This window comes from Hyperolius riggenbachi, chromosome 6 (assembly GCF_040937935.1).
Source record: "Hyperolius riggenbachi isolate aHypRig1 chromosome 6, aHypRig1.pri, whole genome shotgun sequence".
Taxonomy (NCBI): Eukaryota; Metazoa; Chordata; class Amphibia; order Anura; family Hyperoliidae; genus Hyperolius; species Hyperolius riggenbachi.
Genome location: NC_090651.1, coordinates 274,255,884 through 274,277,791, shown reverse-complemented (window position 1 = coordinate 274,277,791; position 21,908 = coordinate 274,255,884). Strand labels below are relative to the sequence as shown.

General features: G+C 43.0%; 1 protein-coding gene across 3 annotated transcripts in view; it reads left to right on the top strand.

The window, feature by feature from the left end:
* CEP164 (centrosomal protein 164) overlaps positions 1–21,908 on the top strand; it is a 195,458-nt gene that overhangs the window by 46,550 nt on the left and 127,000 nt on the right. For 2 of the 3 annotated variants that reach the window (XM_068240894.1, XM_068240892.1), the window contains exons 4-7: positions 2,114–2,318; positions 9,940–10,104; positions 16,371–16,496; positions 18,363–18,440. In XM_068240894.1, the coding sequence (XP_068096995.1) occupies positions 2,114–2,318; positions 9,940–10,104; positions 16,371–16,496; positions 18,363–18,440 (574 nt within the window). Of the gene's footprint in view, positions 1–2,113; positions 2,319–9,939; positions 10,105–16,370; positions 16,497–18,362; positions 18,441–20,210; positions 20,319–21,908 lie in introns of all 3 variants that reach the window. The other variant, XM_068240891.1, reaches the window with a different exon arrangement.

The window sequence follows — 21,908 nt, the reverse complement described above, 5'->3', positions numbered from 1 at the left end:
GAACAGCCCTCCCCTTCAACCCACGTGGTAGCACCACCAGCTGAGATGCCCCAGATCTTGCACCCTCCTCAGCAGCACCATGGAGGGTGACCCAATGGGCGGTAAAAGTTACTTTCCCTGCCCATGCCTGCTGCTTCAGCCATCCATAGTGAAGTGCACCTTGCCACCGACAGCGTGATCCATAGACTGGCTGACACACTCCACAATGTGCTGGTGAAGGGCAGGGATAGCATTCCTGCCAAAATAATGGCGGCTGGGGGTACGCCATTGTGGAGCAACACTGTTCATCTGTCTGTGGAAGGGAGCACAGAACGCAAACTGGTAGGGCAGCAGCTGTTGGCTCAACAGCCTTGCCAGAAGCGCATTTTTCACAACAAACGGATCAGTTGCAGGGAGCATCCGCTTCCTCTGCAACATTTCTGGCACAGAGGCCTGACGCTGGAACACTGGTGAGGAAACCAACAAGGGTGATGATGAGGTGCTTGTCGAGGTCTGGAGTCCTCTTCCAAGCTGGCATGCAGAGGGATTTGAACTAAAATGGGACTGAACAGGTTGGATAGGGACAGGACGAGTAGAAAAAGAGGAGGGGCCTGTTGCTGCTGCTTTACCCTACACCCATCTTATTGTAATTCTTTACATATTCAAACTCCCGTCTGTGGTGGTTGCGCAGATGGCTTATCAGACCTGAAGTGCCGAACCCGGTGCCCGATTTGCCTCTGCTCACCGATTTACGGCAGACAGAACAGACTGCCCTGTATTCACCCTCTTCCAGAACAGTAAAATAATTCAATGCGCGCACGTGGAGCAGTGGTGCAACCTCTTCAAGCACGTCGATGCTCAGCATTGGACTGGTGAGTACTGACAGACGGGAAAGCACTTGCAGGCTGCTGGCCAACCGTCCGCTCTGTTTCTCTATGCTGCTCACGCCTGCTAGTGCCTAACCCACCAGATGGAAACCACGGTGGATCAGCCGCCTCGTCATTATCCAAAACATCATCCAGTTCAACCAATTCACTGGAACCCATAAGTGACTCTTCTGGTCCCTCCACCTGGCCATAAAACACCTCTGTATTTGACTGGTGGTGACACAAGCTCCTAGTTGTGATGGATTACTACTGGATGACAAAAACACAGGGGCCATTTCTGTCACCACAGAACCCACCACTTCTTGGGACCTTGGTCCCATGGTCTCCAATGCCTCCTCCCAATCCTTCTGCACATCTCTCTCATCGACGTAGGTGTGCTTTACTTCTGGAGGAGAGTACTGGGAGGAAGCAACCTCGTCAAGAGAAGCAGAAGCTCGTCAAGAGAAGCTGGCTCTGTCTAACCCTCTCCACACAGCAACTACTAGTACACTACACTACAATCTATCACTCAAACTAACAATCTACTGTCACTCTCTCACAAATACACCTAGCTACAGCTCACACTCTCAATCTAATTCTCTCTCACAGTCTTTAAAAAGACTTTGTTTTATAATAGTCAAAGACTATTGTTTTATGTTGAAACAACTAATATGGGTCTGTCTCTCCTCTCTCCAACACCAGACTGAAACCCACAAACTTCGTTACTGTCACACCTCTCTTATATACAAAATGGGTGGGATAGCTGATGATAGGTAGCTAGGAGCTGGTTGCTAACGTAGGATTGGTTGGTTTTTTTTTAAGACTCTAATTCTGTTTTTAATGCTGAAATCATCATGTTTTAAGCTTATGTGTTGGGTCTATCCCCTTCTGATCCTTCTGATTGGCAGATGCAGCTTTTACATGCTTCTGATTAAATTCCAATGGAATTCCGCATAGAAATTCCGCTATTTCCGATTAGCGCTATAGCTTTTCCGTTTTGGCTGAACGGAACAGAATTGCCTCTTTCTGACCGGAATAGCGGAAATCTCTATCCCGCGGAATCCGACGAACATCCCTATCGGTAAGTATTTGAAATGTCTCCAACCCCCCCCCCAACTATAGTCCCAATTATTTGAGACTTCCAGTTGCCTGAATTCCAGATAACGGAGACTCTGCTGTATTATTATTTAGTATTTATATACTATCCTTTCTAAATGAACTACTAGTTAAATGTAACTCTGTATTCTTATTTGTTTCTTTTGTTTCAGCCAGGATGTTACAGGAGATATCTATTACTTCAACTTTGCGACTGGCCAGTCCTCATGGGACCATCCCATAGATGAACATTACAGAGATTTGGTCCTTAAGGAACGTGAGAAGATGCAGACCCAAGGAGGGGGGAAGAAGCGAGAGAAAAAGAAAAAAGAAAAGAAGAAAGAAAAGAAAGCAAAAGAGTTTCCTAAACCAATCATGGTGAGTCATTTTGTAAAACATGAATCTTAGGGGGTTTCCTTGGTGTGTACGGACTGATAAAGTCCTTAGATGTAATATGACAATCAAAAGACTTAAAGAGAAACTGTAACCAAGAATTGAACTTCATCCCAGTCAGTAGCGGATACCTCCTTTCCCATGAGAAAGCTTTTCCTTTTTACAAACGGATCATCGGGGGCTCTGTATGGCTGATATTGGGGTGAAATCCCTCCAACAGTGTGATGTCAGGACCATGGTTCTGACATCACACTGTGGGAGTCTTGTTGCATTATGGGAAATAACAGCTGTTTACAGCTGTTTCTAACTGCCAAAAAAGCAAGCAGCAAAGGTTAGATAAAGCTGAAAGCCATTCTATACTGGTATGTAGCTAGTGAGCCAGCTCTGTGTTATAGTCAGGACTGTGGAGTAAAAGTCGAGGAGTCTGAGCAATTTTGGGTACCTGGAGTCAGTCAGTGGTCTCATAAATTGAGGAGTCGAAGTTGAATGATTTTTGTAACGACTCCACAGCCCTGGTTATAGTAGGAAAGGTCATGACTGGAATCGCAATAAATTATTGTGGATGTGCTTGTCAGGGATATGAAATGCTGATTCCACATGCGCAAAGAACAATTTAAATTTGCTTGAAATGTTAATGGAAATGGCAAAGGCCTGGCTGTGGTAATATCTGAACTTTCTATACTTCTAAAAATGGAATGGTTAACCCAGTTCAAAAAATGATTTATATGCTTAAACTGTAATTTGTCACATTAGACTTTTATTAACAGCCAGAGTTTTCTTGCAGTTCATGCATCTCTGAGGTATAAAAGGTAATGATAATGTGTCATTGGAAAGACTGTTACCAAAATTATACTTGAAGAACTCTCATTATTACTTCCACTACCTACCTGTGATGTCAGAAACACACGGCCAAGAATTCATGAGTGTATATAGTGATATGTCTGCCAGTTTCCAACGAATCAACCATGGGAGGGATGGGGAAGAAACCATACTTATCAGATATTGGAAAAGACATGATCATCACCTACGAGGCAGCATTTCAGAAATAGCAGAGATTGTGAAGTGTTGTGTTAGTGTCCTGTGAGTAGATGAATGGAAGATGGGACCTTTTTGATGAGCGATGTGGTAGCAACAAGCCACTGATGTGAGAGGTGAACATCGGTGCAGGTTAGTGCAGGCCAAATGGCACGCTACTGTGGAGCAACTGAACACCCGATGATCTAGAAGGAATTCAGATGCGTATCAGACATCTCTATAAGGACGCTAGTTGCGGAGATGGGGCTTCAGAGCAGACAGTTGGTGACTGCATCCATGCTAATGCGGATCCCTCACAAAAAAACAATGTAGGTAAATACTTTCTCTCCGCACATAATTAGTCACTGGTATAAATGCTTTTGCCCGGTTTTGCACTGCATCTCTGTGGTAGGGGTGCAGTCTGGGGACTGCACCGCCAAATACAGACCTTCGGGGATTACTGCGTTAATATGCGGTAATCCCCATCTGGCAGCAGGAAGTGACACTCACTTCCTGTGGCCGAATCGAGGAAAAGTGCAGAAGTGTATTGCTGAAATACGCTTACACACATGCGCAACGCGTAAAACTTGTGGTGGTCAGTTGGGATAGCCATTAAGGGCCTGTTGCCCACTCAAAGATTGGAATATGCTATTTTTACAGCAGGTTATCTCCTGATGTCATTTTTAATAATCAAGGACTGTAATGCTATATGCAATGCTCTGGCTCCTGTAAAATGTATGTAAACACCCTTGTTCCCATTCGTGTTACACTGTATTGTGCATATCAAGTGGTCAATTGGTATGTTGCCTCTGTTCACTCCTGTTGTTATATATTTTCTCTGTCAATTTATTAATAAAACGGATTAAAAAAAAGCCTAGCACACACACCTGTATGAAAATAAGTTTTTCATGTTTTTAGCAGTAAAATATCTATTTTTCACGGTAAACATTTTTGTGGTTAAAAAAATACAGTTTTACCATATTTTTGTGCTTTTCGGAAAGGTGTGGTAAAAATATAGATATTTAGCTTTTTTGTACGAGATTATCTGAAAATTCGCAAGCAACACTGCTCCCAGATAGATCTAAACCATGCTGGGTTGATTGGGCTTTTATTTCCCAGCTGAGCAATTCTCTCAGGGAAACAACTTAAACCTGGTATAGATTCCTTTCTCAGGGTGGAGACCACATCCCAGAGCAAAATGGCGATGCACATGAGAAAAATCTCAAACATACGTATTCACTGCTCATCACCTTCCCACGCCCTCTCTATGTGCAACTGCCACAGCTTGAAGTTTATTCATTTGGGTTGCAGGGGGTCACTCAATCACTATCAAGCTCAATCAGATCAAATTGATGAGAAAACTGAACAGTGTTTAGCCACTTTTGTTTAGCACAAGTTATTTTTCCTATCAAAAGCAAACAAGCAGGGATCCTGAAACCAGACTAGGTCGATGAAAAAGTTGCTGTTATTTATTTGAAATTCAAAAAGACAATGTGCAATAAAACCACAGGATCAACTGACGCGTGTCGAGCCTACAATCTGCACTTAGTCATCGTCAGGGCCGGCCCTAGACTTTTTGCCGCCTGAGGCAAGTTTTGAAAAAATTGCCGCTGCCGCCCGCTCTGAGCCCCCCCCCCCCCCCCCTGTGGGGGGCCGCTGAGCTGGAGGGGTAGCTGCCAGGACGGGGGTATTGGGCCTAGCGGTGGGGAGAGGGGTCGGACCCCCATCCCTCACCTGGGTCCCCCAATCTGCGCTCCCCTCCAGCTTTAAATGTAGCGTAAGCAGCCGACATACAGTAAGAGGCACGAGCGGGGGATCACTCACCTTCCTCGTTCCAACGTGCGCTCCACTGACGTCACTTCCTGCAACGCCGGCCACGTACAATACAGTGGGCGGCGTTGCAGGAAGTGACGTCACTGGAGCGCACGTTGGAACGAGGAAGGTGAGTGATCCACTGCCCGTGCCTCTTACTGTCTGTCGGCTGCTTACGCTACATTTAAACTGGAGGGGAGCGCAGATCGGGGGACCCAGGCAAGGGAGGGGGGGGGGGTCCGACACCCCCCCCTTCCCCACCGCTAGGCCCAATACCCCCGTCCTGGCAGCTACCCCTCCAGCTCGGCGGCGGGCACCCCCGCACTCACGGACGGGCGGATGCCGCCCCTAGAACTTTGCCGCATGAGGCAAAAGTTTCACCCCGCCTCATGAGCGGGCCGGCCCTGGTCATCGTTAAAGTGAGCCTGTTAAGGAGGGGGCTTATATGTAGGTGGGAGGAGATGGGACTCTGCCCTATACCCCAAACAGCCAGCTCCTTAAAGGAACATTACATGCATTAAAGTTACATATAAGACAACTGATAAGTGTACAAAAATATTCAATAATATCGATGAATATTTAAAAGTAATGTAAAAAAGTCAACACTGGAAGATAAGGTTATAAAGTGTGAGCTAACCAGAATAGCAGATACACAGGAAGGAGGAAACAAATACATATATTAAAATACCAATATGCGTATGCAAAATTTGAGTTGTAGATAGAAGAATATCAACACACATATACTACGTTCAAGTCCCAACGTGTGTTCATACCATGAGGGGTGCGAGTGCCCATTCTATGAATCCAGTAGGCCTCGCGCCTCAATAGTTACCTCTGGATGTCCCCCCTCTGGTTGGACAACATACTCGTTCAACCCCCTGGAAACTAAAGGACAAGTCCCCTTTATATATAGTTTCAAAGTGTTTAGAAACTGCCGACTTACGATTGGTGCCGCAATAGTGTTTGCCTATGCGTGCTATTAGATTCCGGGCGGTACACCCCACATATTGGATTCGACAAGATGTACATGGAATCACATATATGAAATCACATATATGGTGTACTTGGTTATGCAGTTCACATACTGTTTAATGGAAAAGCTTTGATTGACTGAAAATGAAAAACCTGAGGTACCTCGTTTAGGACAATGACAGTAATTGCAAGTTGGGAAGCTGCAGGGGTAGGAGCCCACTGTAGCAAGCCAAGTAGGGGTGCGAATCAAGGATGGGGACCGAAAGAGGCTAGGAGAAAGAATAGATCTCAAGGTTCCTGCTCTTCTGGCAGAAAAACAACACCCCCTATCTAGGATCGTTTTAAGTCTCGGATCTGAATGCAGCTCCGGAAGATATTTCCTGACAAGATTTGTGATTTTTGTAAATTCCAGGCTGTATTCAGTGACAAAAGTCACAATTTCTCCTCCGGCCCCACCTCGATTCCTAATTTTCAAAAGTTCCGTTCGTGGTCTCCTAGTGCCCCTGAGGCGTCCCAAAGCCAATTGTTTGTTCATATATCCCCTCTGTCTCAATCTTTCCTCAACCTGATTACATTCGTGCTTGAGTTTGTCTGCGTTGGAACAATTACGAGCTACTCTAGTAAACTCTCCCATAGGGATTGCATTTATGGTATGTCTAGGATGGCAGGACTTTGCAAGCAGGATAGAATTGCCTGCTGTGGATTTGTGATAGGTTCACGTAGAAACTCTCTATGGAATATGGGATTCCCAATTTTTCATTGACCTAGTCTGGTTTGCAGATCCTTCATTGTTTGCTTATGTGGATTGACCTGGCCCACCAGATCCTGCACCGACTAGTATGATTTGTGGGGGGTGAGCGTACATGAACATTTCTCCCTTATTTTTCCTATCCTCCAGTTTTCACACTCCAATTAAAGGGAACCTTAACTGAGAGAGGTATGGATGTTTCCTTTTAAACAATACCAGTTGCCTGGCAGCCCAGCTGATGTCTTTGAATGAAGTAGTGGCTGAATCACACACCTGAAACAAGCATGCAGCTAACCCAGTCTGACTTCAGTCAGAGCACCTGATCTGTATGCTTGATGGGCTGTGGCTAAAAGCATTAGATGCACAGGATAAGCAGGATAGTCAGGCAACTGGTATTATTTTAAAAGGAAAAATCCATATCCTTCTCAGTTTAGGTTCCCTTTAACTACTGGTTTTGTCATTCCAGCTCTGTGATCCAACCCTGGTAGTTTTGATTGTTTGGTATCAGGGTAACCTTTTTAGCTGACAAAACCCCCCCAAAAACTTCAGTCTCCAGAGTGTGTATGATATGCTTTCTAAGTATAAGGTTGGCTTTAGTTATGAATGCAGTGCTGGATTATCACTTGTTTATCCAACTTCATGGAATGATTTCCATCAGTCCCTCCGATTTTTGTGGAGGCTTTGACATAGCGGTACTATACCATTACCACCAAAAGCTCTTTTCATGTGTGGCTAATTTCAGAGCGACAATGATCACTAGTTATATTTCTAAACTTCTGACACCTTATGTTTTCACTCTTTATTAGTAACGTTTGGCTTCACCAGAGGCATATGAAATCCCATTATAAATTGCATCTGATTGACAACCATAGTTGTCATCTAGCTTCTGGATGAAATTGTTGGTTGTTGGTAAGAGGCATAGAATACTTAAGTCACCTAAACTTCATAGTACGGCCTTCTGTTCATTTACCGGCGATAACAAACAAAAGTGCTGCATGATGAGTTTTCTTAGTATAGTCACAGAGGCCTGTAATCATTCAAAGAGTGCAATTGTAGTTTATGATACAGGTTGGATCTTTAGTGGGAACATTGTTTTGCATTCACTATCAGTGCATTGTCAAATACCTTTTTGATTTACAAAAATCGACTTATTTCAGTCTTTTTTTTTTAATTATTATAATTCTAATACAAGGATTTGGCTACTATGGGGTATGGTCACTAAGCTGTGCTTATTACGATAAGTAGGGCTTAATGCAATATGGAAATATGGGAATTCTGCATACACATGTTAATGCAGTTTAATGCATGCAGTGCAAATATATTCCATAAAGTAAACCAGAGATCTTAAAGAAAGATTTGATACTTAACCGGGGCTTCCTCCCACCCCATAAACACCTCTGAGTCCCACACTGTCCTCCCACGCTCTGCCATACACTTTAAAGTTATAATATGATTTGTAGTATTACAGCTAAGAAACAGAACATTAGTAGCACAGATATGAGTCTCATATGTTTTCCAGTACAGGAAGAGTTAAGAAATGTAATTACTTATCTATGCAAAAGAGCTTCTCTGAGCTCTCCCACCAAGCTTGGTTGTCTGCAGTGCTGTTTTCTGAAGCAACCTGTCTCACTGTTTAAGGGTTTACTGCAGAGCTAATGACCCTTTCAACTTTCCTGCTCTGTTTCATAGTTTCAAATACAGAGTTTATTTTGTAAACTGCAAATATTAGGGAATGATGCAATGTTATAAAAAAATAAATATTTTTTTGCTTCAGTGTCATTTTAATTCAATACATATGTCCATTGTGCGTCACAAGCGCAAACAAACCTAACTGAGACATAAGTAACTGTTCATGCGTTACTTATAGTCATAATGAATGACAGCACGTTGGTAACAACCATCGATTAGCTACATGTGGTAATGTTTTACACATCTTAATACATAATGTTTTTACTTCTGTTACACTTTACCGCAGTTTAGTGAATGTACCCCTATGTGTGTCACAGTTCCATTGTCCTGCCAGCTCCTGAAACATAATGGGGAGATTTCTGAATAGAAAGCTTTCAGCTCATTAGAGAGGGATGTGACATACTAAAGGAGAATAGCTCTCTACACGTTTTCTTTGGCGTAAAGCTGATTAATGTATTGATCGAAGGGCAGATATTAATAATTGTGCATTAAAAAACTACCATAACAGACCCCATTTTTGATAATATTTGGACACATCTAGATGATTACCCATTCCTTAAGTTATCACTTCTGTAGTTATCTTTATATGCAGTAGGTAAGGAAGGTACACACACAGATCGCCCCAGAGTCTGTCGGGGCCACCAAGGTGCCCCCCCCCCTCCCAACTTAAAGAAGAACTCCAGTGATAATAATGTAATGAGAAAAGTGCTTCCTTTTTACAATAATTATGTATAAATGATGTAGTCAGTGTTTGCCCATTGTAAAATCTTTTAAATCCCTGATTTACATTCTGAGATTTATCAAATGGTGACATTTTTACTTTCGGCAGTTGGAAACAGCTGTAAACAGCTATTTCCCACAATGCAACAAGGTTCACAGACAGGAAACTGCCAGGACCATGGTCCTCAATTTCTTATGGGAGGGGTTTCACCACAATATCAGCCATACATAGCCCACTGATGATCCGTTTGTGAAATGGAATAGATTTCTCATGTAAAAGGGGGTATCACCTACTGATTGGGATGAAGTTCAATTCTTGGTCACGGTTTCTCTTTAACTGTTGCTCACCGGTTCCTCTGCAGAGTCTGTGCTGGCAGGCAGGTGATACTCTGCAGGGCCCCAGGGAGCACAGCTAAGTTGGGAGGTGATTGGAAAGAAGGGTCAGCAGCCAGCTCAGAGGCCCAGGAGGGAAATGTGGCTGCAACAAGGGGCCCTTTTTGACAGGGGGTGTTTTGTTGGGGGCCCCAGGCTAAGGTTGGGGTGTTTGTCTTAAAGCATCTTGATGAAAAACATTTTGCAATTTCTATAAATTCGTTTTATTTCAAATTTTGTTCCCGAATTGAAGTTGTGACTTTGATTTTTGTCTGCTAGTCTCTTGGATCCCCACTTGGACCAGTCCAGGGACCACTGGGAAGCTTGGCTCCATTGCGGACACTGGGTGATTCAGCTGGAAGCCTTGGAGGAATACGGGGCTCTCTGGGCAGCAGTACAGGAAGTTCAGGAGGATTTGACAGCCTTTTGGTTGGCACAGCTGCTGTAAGTAACATAAATGCTTATACTAGCCTTTGTTTCTATTGCTGTTTTGCAAACCTTGTAAGTGAACCTGAGGTGAGAGTGATATAGAAGCGGACATATTTATTTACTTTTAAGCATTACCAGTTACTTGGCTGTCCTGCTCATCCTCTCCCTCTAATACTTTCAGCCACAGACCCTGAACAAACATGCTGCAGATCAGGTGTTTCTGACATTATTGTCAGATCTGACAAGGTTAGCTGCATGCTTGTTTCTGTTGTAATTAAGCCACTACTGCAGCCAAATAGATGAGCAGTGCTGTCAGGCAACTGGTATTGCTTAAAAGGAATTAAAAATGTCAGCCTCAATATCACTCACCTTGAGTTCACTTTAAGCTTGAAACTTGTGATTTAATCATTTATTCCATACTTCTGCTGACATCTTTTGCAATATGAGGACCAGTATTATTACCTACACTCTTGTGCAGTACATAATAATTATCTTTCTTGCCGCAGGTGAACTTGGCAAATGTGATCCTCTAGTTAAGTCTTCATCCAAGAAACATCCATTTGCAATAGGACGAGGAGGGGGCGAGGCAATGTGTGAGGATACAGGGGCTCAAGAGATGCGGTGTGGGAGGGAGTTGAGAGTATATTAGAGTTAAATATATTCACTTTATTATAGTTTTAAAATCCCATCTGCAAAAGATATTCCTTGCTCTACTGTGCATGACCCTGCCCATTGTTTTAGGGGACTATTTTTCCCACAATCCTTCAGGGCAAGGTGAGACGTTGCCCCACCCAAACGCAGGAACAAGCAGCACTTCCCCTATAAAACAATCACATGGTTAGTCCACCCTCAGTGCTGTTTGTTCCTGCGTCCAGGCAGGTCAGCATCTCCCCTGGGAGTTGGATCTGTGTGCTGGGCTGCAGGTTTGAATTCCCGTGGGTGGCTGAGACTGTGGAACTGAGGCAGTCTGGCCTTCTACCCCATGCTGGATACTTTGTGGGTAGCCTACCTTTCTCTCCCAAACTGATGGGGAGCAAGTGTGGAGGGCGCAATTTCCCCGGACTGTCGGTGACGGAGGCGGCAGGAGGTGAAGACTGCAGTGGCAGAATAGGCTGTTGGTGGCCATCAGGTACGTCGTGCTGACCGTTGGCTGCTGGGGTAAGCGTGCAGCCGTGTCGGCGGCTGGTCCAGGCGGCCAATGGTTCGCATGGAACTTCCGGTATGCGTAACTTCCGGCGGGTAAGCCGGAAGACGCTCTTTATGCCAGCGTCTCTATGGTGCTTCGGTCCCCGCCTCGTGTGACGTCACAGGCAGGAAGTTTAAAGGGAGGAAGCGCGGGCTGAGTAGGTGCTTTCATTTGAGACGGCGTTTTGTGCTGGACAAAAGCATGTCAGCATCTGACAAAACGGACAGCACCTCAGCCGCCCAGAAGGTGAGATGGTGGGGTCATTCTCTTTCTGTGGCTATATATATCTTATGATGGGAGTTGTATTTGCTCAGTATGTGCACATGTAGGAGTATGCTATATACTTGGCAATTGTTAAGAAAATGATTCTTAAAGTTACAGGGGGTTCATTATTTTGCCATTTGCTTTATTTTTCTAGGCAAAATCTGGAGAGCCGTCAGAAAGGCCAAAGCCTCCTACTTATAAAAGATGTCCTGTTTGTAATATAAAAATTCCATTGCCATATGCTAAAACTTTGTGCCAATTATGTATGGAAAAATTTTGGGGGAACAGCCTGGGTCGTCCATTCAGGACACATTACAGGCTTTTAGAGAGGAAATCAATGCTTCTTTAGCTTCTTTCAAATCCTCCATGGTAGAGGCAGGTACATCATCTGCTCAGGTTGTTTCTGAGCCTGCTTTACCCGATAAAGATGGTCAGGAACCAATTGAAGGTGAAAATAGTTCAGAGGAATCTGAATCCAGGGAATTGGAGGCAGAATCTTCTTCAAGGTTTAAATTCCGCATCGAAGATACTGAGACATTAATCTCAGCAATCTTTGAAACATTAGAATTAAATAAAGACGTAATTTCAAACTTGTCATTACATGATCAACTTTATAAAGGTATGGAAGAAAAAGAAGGCCTTGTTTTTCCTGTACATAAAGCTATTAAACAAACAATTGTGAAAGAATGGAATGAGCCTGAAAAGAGACTTTTGTTGTCTAAAGCCATTAAAAGGAGATTTCCCTTTTCGGCTGAAGATACAGCTCTCTGGGACAAATGTCCGAAATTAGATACACCCTTTTCTCAAGTAACCAAACGGGGATTTGGCTTTTGAGGATTTGGGAGATTTAAAGGATCCTATTGATAAAAAGATTGATGCTTATCTTAAAAGGTCCTGGGAGGCCAGTGCGGCTACATTTAGGCCCGCTGTGGCTGCAACTTGTGTATCCAGAACGTTGGAGCTCTGGATAAATCAATTAAAAGCTAGTATTTTAGCTGGTGCTCCTATGGAACAAATATTGAATTCCATTACTATTCTTACAAAAGCGGCTGCCTATTTGGCAGATGCGTCAGCAGAGATTGTCAGGTTTACTGCAAGAACGACAGCTCTGGTGAATGTAGGCCGCAGAGCATTATGGTTGAAAATGTGGGACGGAAACTTAACGTCAAAGAATAGACTTTGTGGAGTTCCGTTTACAGGAGATTTACTGTTCGGTCCAGAGTTAGATTTGGCTCTGGAGAGAACGGCTAATAAGAAGAAGGTTTTTCCGAAAAAACAAAAACAGACTCCTAAAAAGAGGTTTTTTCGGAAGCCAGCAAATGAGCAAAAGGAATCTTTTAAGGATCAAAGAAGAGGTAAAAGATGGACCTTTGATAGGTCTGCGAGAGGGGGATTTAAATCCAAAAACCCTGAAACACAGCCTAAATCACAATGACTCCTTCAAGGCGGTAGGGGGAAGATTAAGGTACTTCACTCTAAAATGGTCTCTGATGTCAAGAAGTCCATTTATACGACAACTGATAAGATTCGGTTATCGGATAGAATTTTGTCATCCTCCACCGTCAAAATTTGTGATCACAAGGTCTCCAAAAGAGCCAGATCTGGTTCTAGAGACTCTCAGAATTCTAGAAAATATGTTAAGTCAGAAAGTGATAAGAATGGTTCCGAAAGTGGAACAAAAGGAGGGATTTTACTCCACAATTTTTCTTGTAAAAAAACAGTCAGGCAAATACAGACTGATCCTAAATCTAAAAAAGTTAAATCCGTTCATGAAAAAGAAAAAATTCAGAATGGAATCAATTTTTTCCGTGAGAGATCTTTTATTTCCAGGGGCCTTTATGGCGTCACTAGATCTCAGAGACGCATATTGGCATATTCCAATCCACAGGCAGTCCCAAAAATTTCTGAGATTTGCCGTAAGAGTAAACGGAATTGTAAAACATTACCAATTCGTTTGCCTCCCATTTGGAATCACTTCTGCCCCAAGAATTTTTACCAAAGTTCTAGGAGAGGCATTGATTCCTTTAAGACAAAAGTCAATTCAGATCATTCCATATCTGGACGACTTGTTGATTCTAGGAAGATCAGTACAGGAACTGGAAAATCATTTAGAGATGGTTTCAGATCATCTCAGATCTCTAGGATGGATTGTAAATTTGGAAAAATCCATGCTTATTCCAAAACAGGAAACAGTGTTTTTGGGAATGATTATAGACACAACAAGACAAATGATTTTTTTGCCACCGGAAAAAATAACAAAATTGATATTGGCAATACAGTCCTTAATAAAGGATCCAAGTGTATCACTCAGAGACATATCTCGAGTGCTGGGTCTAATGACTGCAACAATTGTGGCAGTGCCGTGGGCATTAGCACATATAAGACGGTTGCAGAAGTGTCTGTTGGAAAATTGGGACGGACGTCCCCAGACATTAAACTTAAAAATCACGATTCCACAAATGGTTGTATCATCTCTGCTATGGTGGTTGGAGGAGTCCAACCTGAGGATAGGCAGAGTTTGGAAAGAACCAGTGGAAAAGATCCTTACCACGGACGCGAGTGCGTGGGGATGGGGAGCTCATGTAGGGCACCTAGCGGTCCAAGGAAAGTGGACCAAATGGGAATCCCAAAAGTCATCCAATTGGAGAGAGTTAACAGCAGTAAAATTGGCTATGCTAAAAGTACAACACGAGATAGCCAGCTGCCATGTGCTGATTCAATCAGACAATGTGACAACCGTAGCGTTTATAAACAAACAGGGAGGTACGAGATCCCAGTTGTTACAAGAGATGGCAGAACAGATTTTTTCATGGGCAGAAAAGAACATATTGTCCTTGAAAGCAGTACATCTAAAGGGTACCTTGAATGTGGAGGCAGACAAATTGAGTCGCAATCAGTTGCTGGCCTCAGAGTGGTCGCTCAACAGGGAGATTTTTGCAGAAATAGTGGCGAAATGGGGGCTTCCAGACATAGATCTCTTAGCCACGGAAGAGAATGCGCAGGTTCAGAAGTATTTTTCACTAAACCAGAGAGACAATTGTTTAGCGGTAAATGCATTCAACCAGAATTGGGAGTTTCCGCTGTTGTACGCTTTTCCTCCATTGAATCTGATTCCAGCAGTAATCAGCAAGTGAAGAAATTGCAGAAGGAAATTAATATTGATTGCTCCCTTCTGGCCAAGGAGAAGTTGGTTTGCAACTCTGAAGTCTCTGGTAGTAAAGGAGCCTTGGATACTCCCAAGCAGGTCAGATCTACTGTATCAGGGTCCGCTATGGCATCCTTTCCCAGATCATCTGAATCTGGCAGTGTGGATCCTGAACTAAGGTTACTTAGAGGATTGGGGGTGTCAGACAAAGTGGCATCTACTTTGATTAGTAGTCGCAAACTGGTTACTAGAAAAATATATATGAAATACTGGAGAACATTTCATTCTTGGCTGAAAAATTCAAAATTTAATAGCTTGTCAATCCCAGCGGTTCTGGAATTTCTTCAGGAAGGCTGGGATAAGAGTATCTCAATAAGTACACTGAAAGTACAAGTGGCAGCACTTTCTGCTTTTTCTGGGTTGCCTTTGTCTTCCTCACCTTTAATTATAAGATTTTTTTAAGGCCTTGTCCAGGAAGTCTCCGATATTTAGACCTTATGTGTCTCCATGGGATCTATCTATTGTGCTCAAAGGATTATGTAAAGAACCGTTTGAACCTCTGGAACATTGTTCCCTTAGATTGCTCACATTGAAAACGGTGTTTTTAGTGGCAATCACTTCAGCCAGGAGAATTAGCGAAATTCAAGCGTTATCTGTAAAGAATCCATATTTTCAGGATTTCCAAGACAGAATTGTATTACAAACTGATCCTAAATTTTGCCCAAAGGTTATGTCCAAATTTCATAGATCTCAGGAAATTGTACTTCCTACTTTTTGTGTCAATCCAAGGTGTGAGAAAGAGGAAATTTTTCACACATTAGATGTTAGAAGATGTGTTATGGAATATCTAAAAAAGACATCTGAAGTTAGAAAGACAGATTCTTTGTTTACGTTGTTTTCAGGGAAAACAATAGGTCAGAGGGCGTCAAAATCCTCTATTGCTAATTGGATAAAGTTGGCTATTGTTGAAGCATATAAGGCAATGCAATTAGAAGCTCCGGCTTCATTCAAAGCTCATTCGACTAGAGCAGTGGCAGCATCATGGGCCAATAATACAGGGGCTTCACCAGAACAGATCTGCAAGGCAGCCACGTGGTCAAGTTTCTCGACCTTTATTCGACATTACCGAATTGATGCAATTTCAGCTCATGACCAAGCGTTTGGAAGAAAAATTCTCCAAGCGGTGGTCCCACCCTGAGGTTGTATTACTTGTTAATCGTCTCACCTTGCCCTGAAGGATTGTGGGAAAAAATCAGTTAGTACCTGCTAACGCTGTTTTGAACAATCCTTCAGGGCAACGATCCCACCCGGGTGTTTATTGTCTATGTCAGATAGTAGCATGTATGTGGGTTAGTGGATGTTCACCTGTCGGGTACTTGGGTTAAAAGCACTGAGGGTGGACTAACCATGTGATTGTTTTATAGGGGAAGTGCTGCTTGTTCCTGCGTTTGGGTGGGGCAACGTCTCACCTTGCCCTGAAGGATTGTTCAAAACAGCGTTAGCAGGTACTAACTCTGATTTTTATTCATATAGTAATGGTATGAAATTGCAGAGCCTGTCTGTCCTATTGAGAAACCAATATGCATTCCTCCAGCCATCTTATGGCAGTGTTTTGTTTCATTGGAAAAACAGTACTAAATGGTCTAAATATAATTAATGCTGGTATCCTTATTCTCTTCTGTATAGCCTCAGAAATCACAGAAACCCTTTATCAAGCCTACCACAGGTAAACAGGCAGAGGAAAGAGTGAGTTTAAGTCTACCAGGATTGGAAGAGGAGGATGAGGATGGCGACCAGGAGAGTGAGGACCAGGTAGGCTGGAGCAAAGTTAATAATAGCAAAAAGAAATTGCAGTTGATATCCATTAAGATTGTACAGAAGAAGTTATGGTTGCCAGGCCACATTAATAATCCATAATCTAGTCAGAAGTGTATGCTTGTCTTAGAAGACACTGTGTCCGGTTCAGATGTGTGACTGCTAGTTAATACTCTAGAAATCATAGTAAACTCATAGAAATGTTACAGAAGAATCCTAAATGGCCCGCTGCATTGCAGATACAGTAGTTAAAAAAATATATATTCTTTATCAGACAATAGAACGATAGTATGGCCAAAGAAAAGTGAATTAATATACAGAAGGCCCAAAGGACTTAAAATCACCAGAATTAGAAGAAACAAAACACAAAGAGTGAAGCCATTTTGCCATATTTTATAAATATAACTGCCTTACAATATAAATCTAAGATGTTCCACAAAATATATAATGTGCCTACAATACAAAAACAGTATTGCCTTCATACAAATGAATCAAAGTACCAGTTGGGTCTAATAAAAATAAATAATGATTTTTCAAATACACAGACCCCAGGCAGACCTGACCACCATGTGATGTTCACAGAGCAAGCCCCAGTCTTACATGTATCACTGCCGACTCTACTTCATCATCTGCCTCTGAAGCAGTGAGGGCCGCAGTGCGCATAAGGCATACCTCTCTGTGTGCCACATGGCGGTGTTTTATATAGATTTACCTCAGACATTTTTATAGGTTTCCAAGCTGAGATGTGCTCGTATTACAAAATGCAGTGAGCCCTTCTTTTATTTTTCATAAGGGAGAGTATAGTATGTATAGTGAGCGGACATAGCTCATTGAAATGGGGTAAAACCTATGGCGAGGGCTGCGCTTGTGAACAGGAGGTCTATCTGATGTGAGTTTTTGTTGCAAAAGAGTGCGGTGAACAGACAGCAGGTAGGACAACCCCAAGTGATGTCACACTTCCGGCTCCTAAAGTTTGGCCCGGATTTTCGTACATACAGTATTTTGTCCTGGATGTATTGTACAATGTTGTCAGTGCAGCTTTGTGCACATAACTGCAATCACGTGACTAGGTCACCCAATAAAGGTGGTAAACATTTGTTAACTAATATCAGACTATATTTAATACAGGCCAGGGTTTCTGGATCTCTCCAATTAGGGCTGGATTTACCATAAGGCACTGTAGGCACCTGATGATGGAAAGGCTGCTCACTCCCTGAGTGCCTCTCTCCTTCCTACCCTATATTAGCAGTGTAAATGAGAGGTTACTCATATTGCTCTTTGCATTCCACTTATGAGATCTCCCTTCAGTCAGGGACACCTCTAGCTACTTAATACTGAGGTTGCTCTAGCTACCTAATACTTAGGGGCACCTCTAGCTACCTAATACTGAGGGTACTTCTTGGTGGGGGTTTGTAGGTTCATGAAGGAAGAAGTCTAGGGTGCCAGGACATCGGTGCCTATAGGCTCCTGTGAGGTAAATCCGGGCCTGACTCCATTGTTATCCAACTTTTCAAGCCATAAGGAACCTTCATAAATCGGGCTCTAACTGTAGAGCACAGATACTAGCAATAATGGCCTCAATTCACGGAGCATTATCAAACACTTTATCAAATGTTTGATAATTTACCTCATGGGTAAAATATCATTTTAAATTCACTAAGGTGTTATAGATTTATCATATGTTTTACCGATAAAACGTTCAACAAGTATATAACACCTTAGTGAGATTTTACCCATGAGGTAAATTATCAAACGTTTGATAAAGTGTTTGATAAACGTTTGATAATGGTCCGTGAATTGAGGCCAATGTCATATTTTCTTATAGCATCTCAACTTTCGAATGACTTTGACTTTTCTCGGCAGAGTCCTCGAGGATCTGCTCGACTGCTGAAAAATCTTCATATGGACATAGGTTCTCTGGGTGGTGGCTTTGAGTATGAGGTGAGATTCATTTTCTGATTTTGTTTTGTAAGACTTTGCATTGTGGTGAGTAGATTTGTTAAGATAATACAAAATTAATTCCTTTTTCAGAGGTAGACCAGTAAAGAATGCAGTGCACTTTGTACAGGAGATATAGTGGTTGCATTATGCTTTCCATGCTTGACTGCAATCTAATGTCCATTGCTTTACTGTCATTGAAAATCTGGAAGGATAGAGACGTCTTTTATTATTATTATTGATCCATATAGCGCCAGCATCTTCTGTGACGCTATACTAGATTACAAGGTATAACAATACAATATGAGCAATACAACAGTTAACAGTACAAGACAATGGTGGATTACAGTTTATGGTGCGAACAAATCAATTACAGATTACCCAGAAAGCTCATGGTGAACCAGAACTCCTAAGAGTGTGTATGGAGCTACAAAGGACCAACATTTTACATAATGCTGTGGGATTTTTGCCACTGGGTAAAGCCACACCCAAATGCTAGAAAACATGAAGATGAAGAGACCGGGCACTGTCCTGTTGTTGCGTTTATTTGTTGCCTGCAGCCAGATGACATATGGTATTGAATATTGAAAACATCAAACCTGTCAGCAGTCTTGCATCATGATTCGTAGATACATCCAGTGAGACTTGCGGGGGGATGTGGTGACCAGGGGGTGATGGATGTGCACAACAGCCGTTTCGCGCTGTGTAGCGCTTGCTCACGTGCGTATCCGGATACGCACGTGAGCAAGCGCTACACAGCGCGAAACGGCTGTTGTGCACATCCATCACCCCCTGGTCACCACATCCCCCCGCAAGTCTCACTGGATGTATCTACGAATCATGATGCAAGACTGCTGACAGGTTTGATGTTTTCAATATTAAATACCATATGTCATCTGGCTACAGGCAACAAATAAACGCAACAACAGGACAGTGCCCGGTCTCTTCATCTTCATGTTTTCTTGTATTATTGAGAACTTTCTTCTGTTTTTCCAACTGTGAGCACGTCACTGTGTAAGGCCTGGTGCACACCAGAGGAGTTTTTCTGAGCGTTTTGAGTTTTTAAATCTGCTGCTAATATTATCCTATGTGTCTGTGCACACTGAAGCAATGAGGTTTTGTAAAAAACCCCATAGCATTACATTGGGAAGAGCTTTTAGAGGTTTCAAAAGCTCTTCCCAATGTAATGCTATGTTTTTTTTACAAAACCTCATTGCTCCAGTGTGCACAGACACATAGGAAAACATTAGCAGCAGATTTAAAAACTCAAAACGCTCAGAAAAACTCCTCTGGTGTGCACCAGGCCTAAAACATGTTGCGGCCAGACAAGTGAGAATTTGTGTATGCTATATCTGAGTGGGCGTCGCTCACCCTCATTTTTGCCGAGTGCCCAGCTCCCACCCCTCTCCCATTTTTTCCACACCCAAATGCTGCCATTTGGCTGCATTTAATCCCAACCGGATGGGACTTGAGGCTGGGAGTCTGAACGGCAAGACAAGCGCAAAGTTCTGCTTCCTGTGGAAAAGAGGCCTAACTAAATATATTTGGGGCTGCACCTTTCTACTCTCCTGCCATTGGCACAGGCCATCAATTTCTTTATGGTAAACTAAGCCCTGGACGTAGTTAGTAACTGTTTTGTAGGATCGATTGACACATGCTGTATTTTTCATTAGGAATAAAATAATTTTCTGTTAATTTATTAATATAAATGAGCATTATCTGTTATGCAAGTCTAGATAAGGTATGGTGGTTGTATCTCTGTGTATCACCCAGGACAGTGAGCAGAAAGGGGAATCCGCTGCAAGCTGCACTGATGACGGCTCTGAGCCAGAGCTGCAGAACCTTGGAAAGTCTGATGATGAAGAAGAGAGCCAGAAAGAGGTTCCCTGTATATATGACATCACTTAGTAGTGATGTCATAATTGCCCTGCATGTGTGTGTGATCCTTGCTTTCACCCTCACTACCTTGCAGCCTAACTTGGCTTCCCCACTAGATGTTTGACTGTCCCTGTTATTTAGATCAGCAACAAAGTGGCTTTTATATATAAAGTATGCAGTATGCTTCTCGTAGAATCACTTGTAGAGCGTATAGAAAGAGGACAGATGTATGAATGTTATAAACTGATTAGCTGCACAAAATCTTCTGTACAATGGTCTATGTGACCGCTGTTTAAAGTTATTATATAGAAGAGATGGAGTTACAGACAGTCCCCTATATACAAAGGACTCATTAGCAATGACTCCTACATACAAAGTTGTCCTCATGTACAAAATGTAATGTACTACAGTTTTTGTTATTATATTTTTTTTTTGTTACGTGTTAAATATATTATAAAGTATTTTAAAGCACATTGAAAACAACTATAAAGAACGTTAATTATACTGTATGCCCAAATCCAGAGTTGTACAAAAGTGCAGGGAGTCCCTGATTTATGAACACCCGACATAGGGTAGGAACAGCCAACCAATACGAACTGCCTGCCGATTCTATCATGTCGATGTACCGGTAACCTCGCGGCACAGTGAGAGAAGGAAGGTGTAGCTTTGGCTCTCCCCGAAACTCAATCTATAATGCAGAGTATAGCCGCAACAGAAGGTGTGCTTCTCTAACCCACAGCAGGAGTTCAATGCTATGTGTTGTCCTCTCACTTACACCTCTCCCTCTAGTGCCCAGACTTAAGGTAGGGTCACACTTGCAAAAAATTGCGGGAATTTTCCACAACGCAAACACTTACGTAAAGCTTCCCATTGCACAATCGCAGTGCATTGAGAGCAATGTGTGGTTTTCCGGAGCAGGGGAAAAAAAAACCCACACTGTTGCTTTACATTATATAATGCATACGATTCCCTATTGCCAACAGTCAGCTGTTCTCAGCTGGTTGCCGGCCAAAAATGCAGATTCAGCCATGGGAAAAACACTACCATTTTTCTGTGGCATCAATTGTGACCCTTCCCTTAATCATGGAGCATGCAGGAGGAGTTGCGGGCACTAGAGGGAGAGGTGAGGTTGAGAGGACAACGCACAGTGTTGGGCTCCAACTAGGAGGTGAGGGACAACACCTTCTGTTGTAGCTATACTCTGCATTTTAGACTGAGCTGGAGGAGCAAATGATGAGGGCACTAACACCACCAGGGAAGAGGCATAGGGGGACTAAAAGTCACTCGGGGGACAGAACAAGGCACGGGATGGAAGGTGGCACTGGAGGACTTAAGGAGGTACAGAGGGGGCAGAAAGTGGCACAGGGAGGCAGGAGGAAGGAAGGGGGCACAGGAGAACGGAGGTGGCAGCAGAGAGGGACAAAGGAGGCATAGGGGAATAGAGGGGGACACTAGAGGCACAGGGAGGCCAGAGGTGGTACAGATGGACACAGTGGAGGCACAGCGGGGCAGAAGTGGCAAAGACAGGGATACCGAAGGCACTAAATACCGAAGAGATACTAAAGGAGGCACAGAGGAAGCACAAGGGGACAG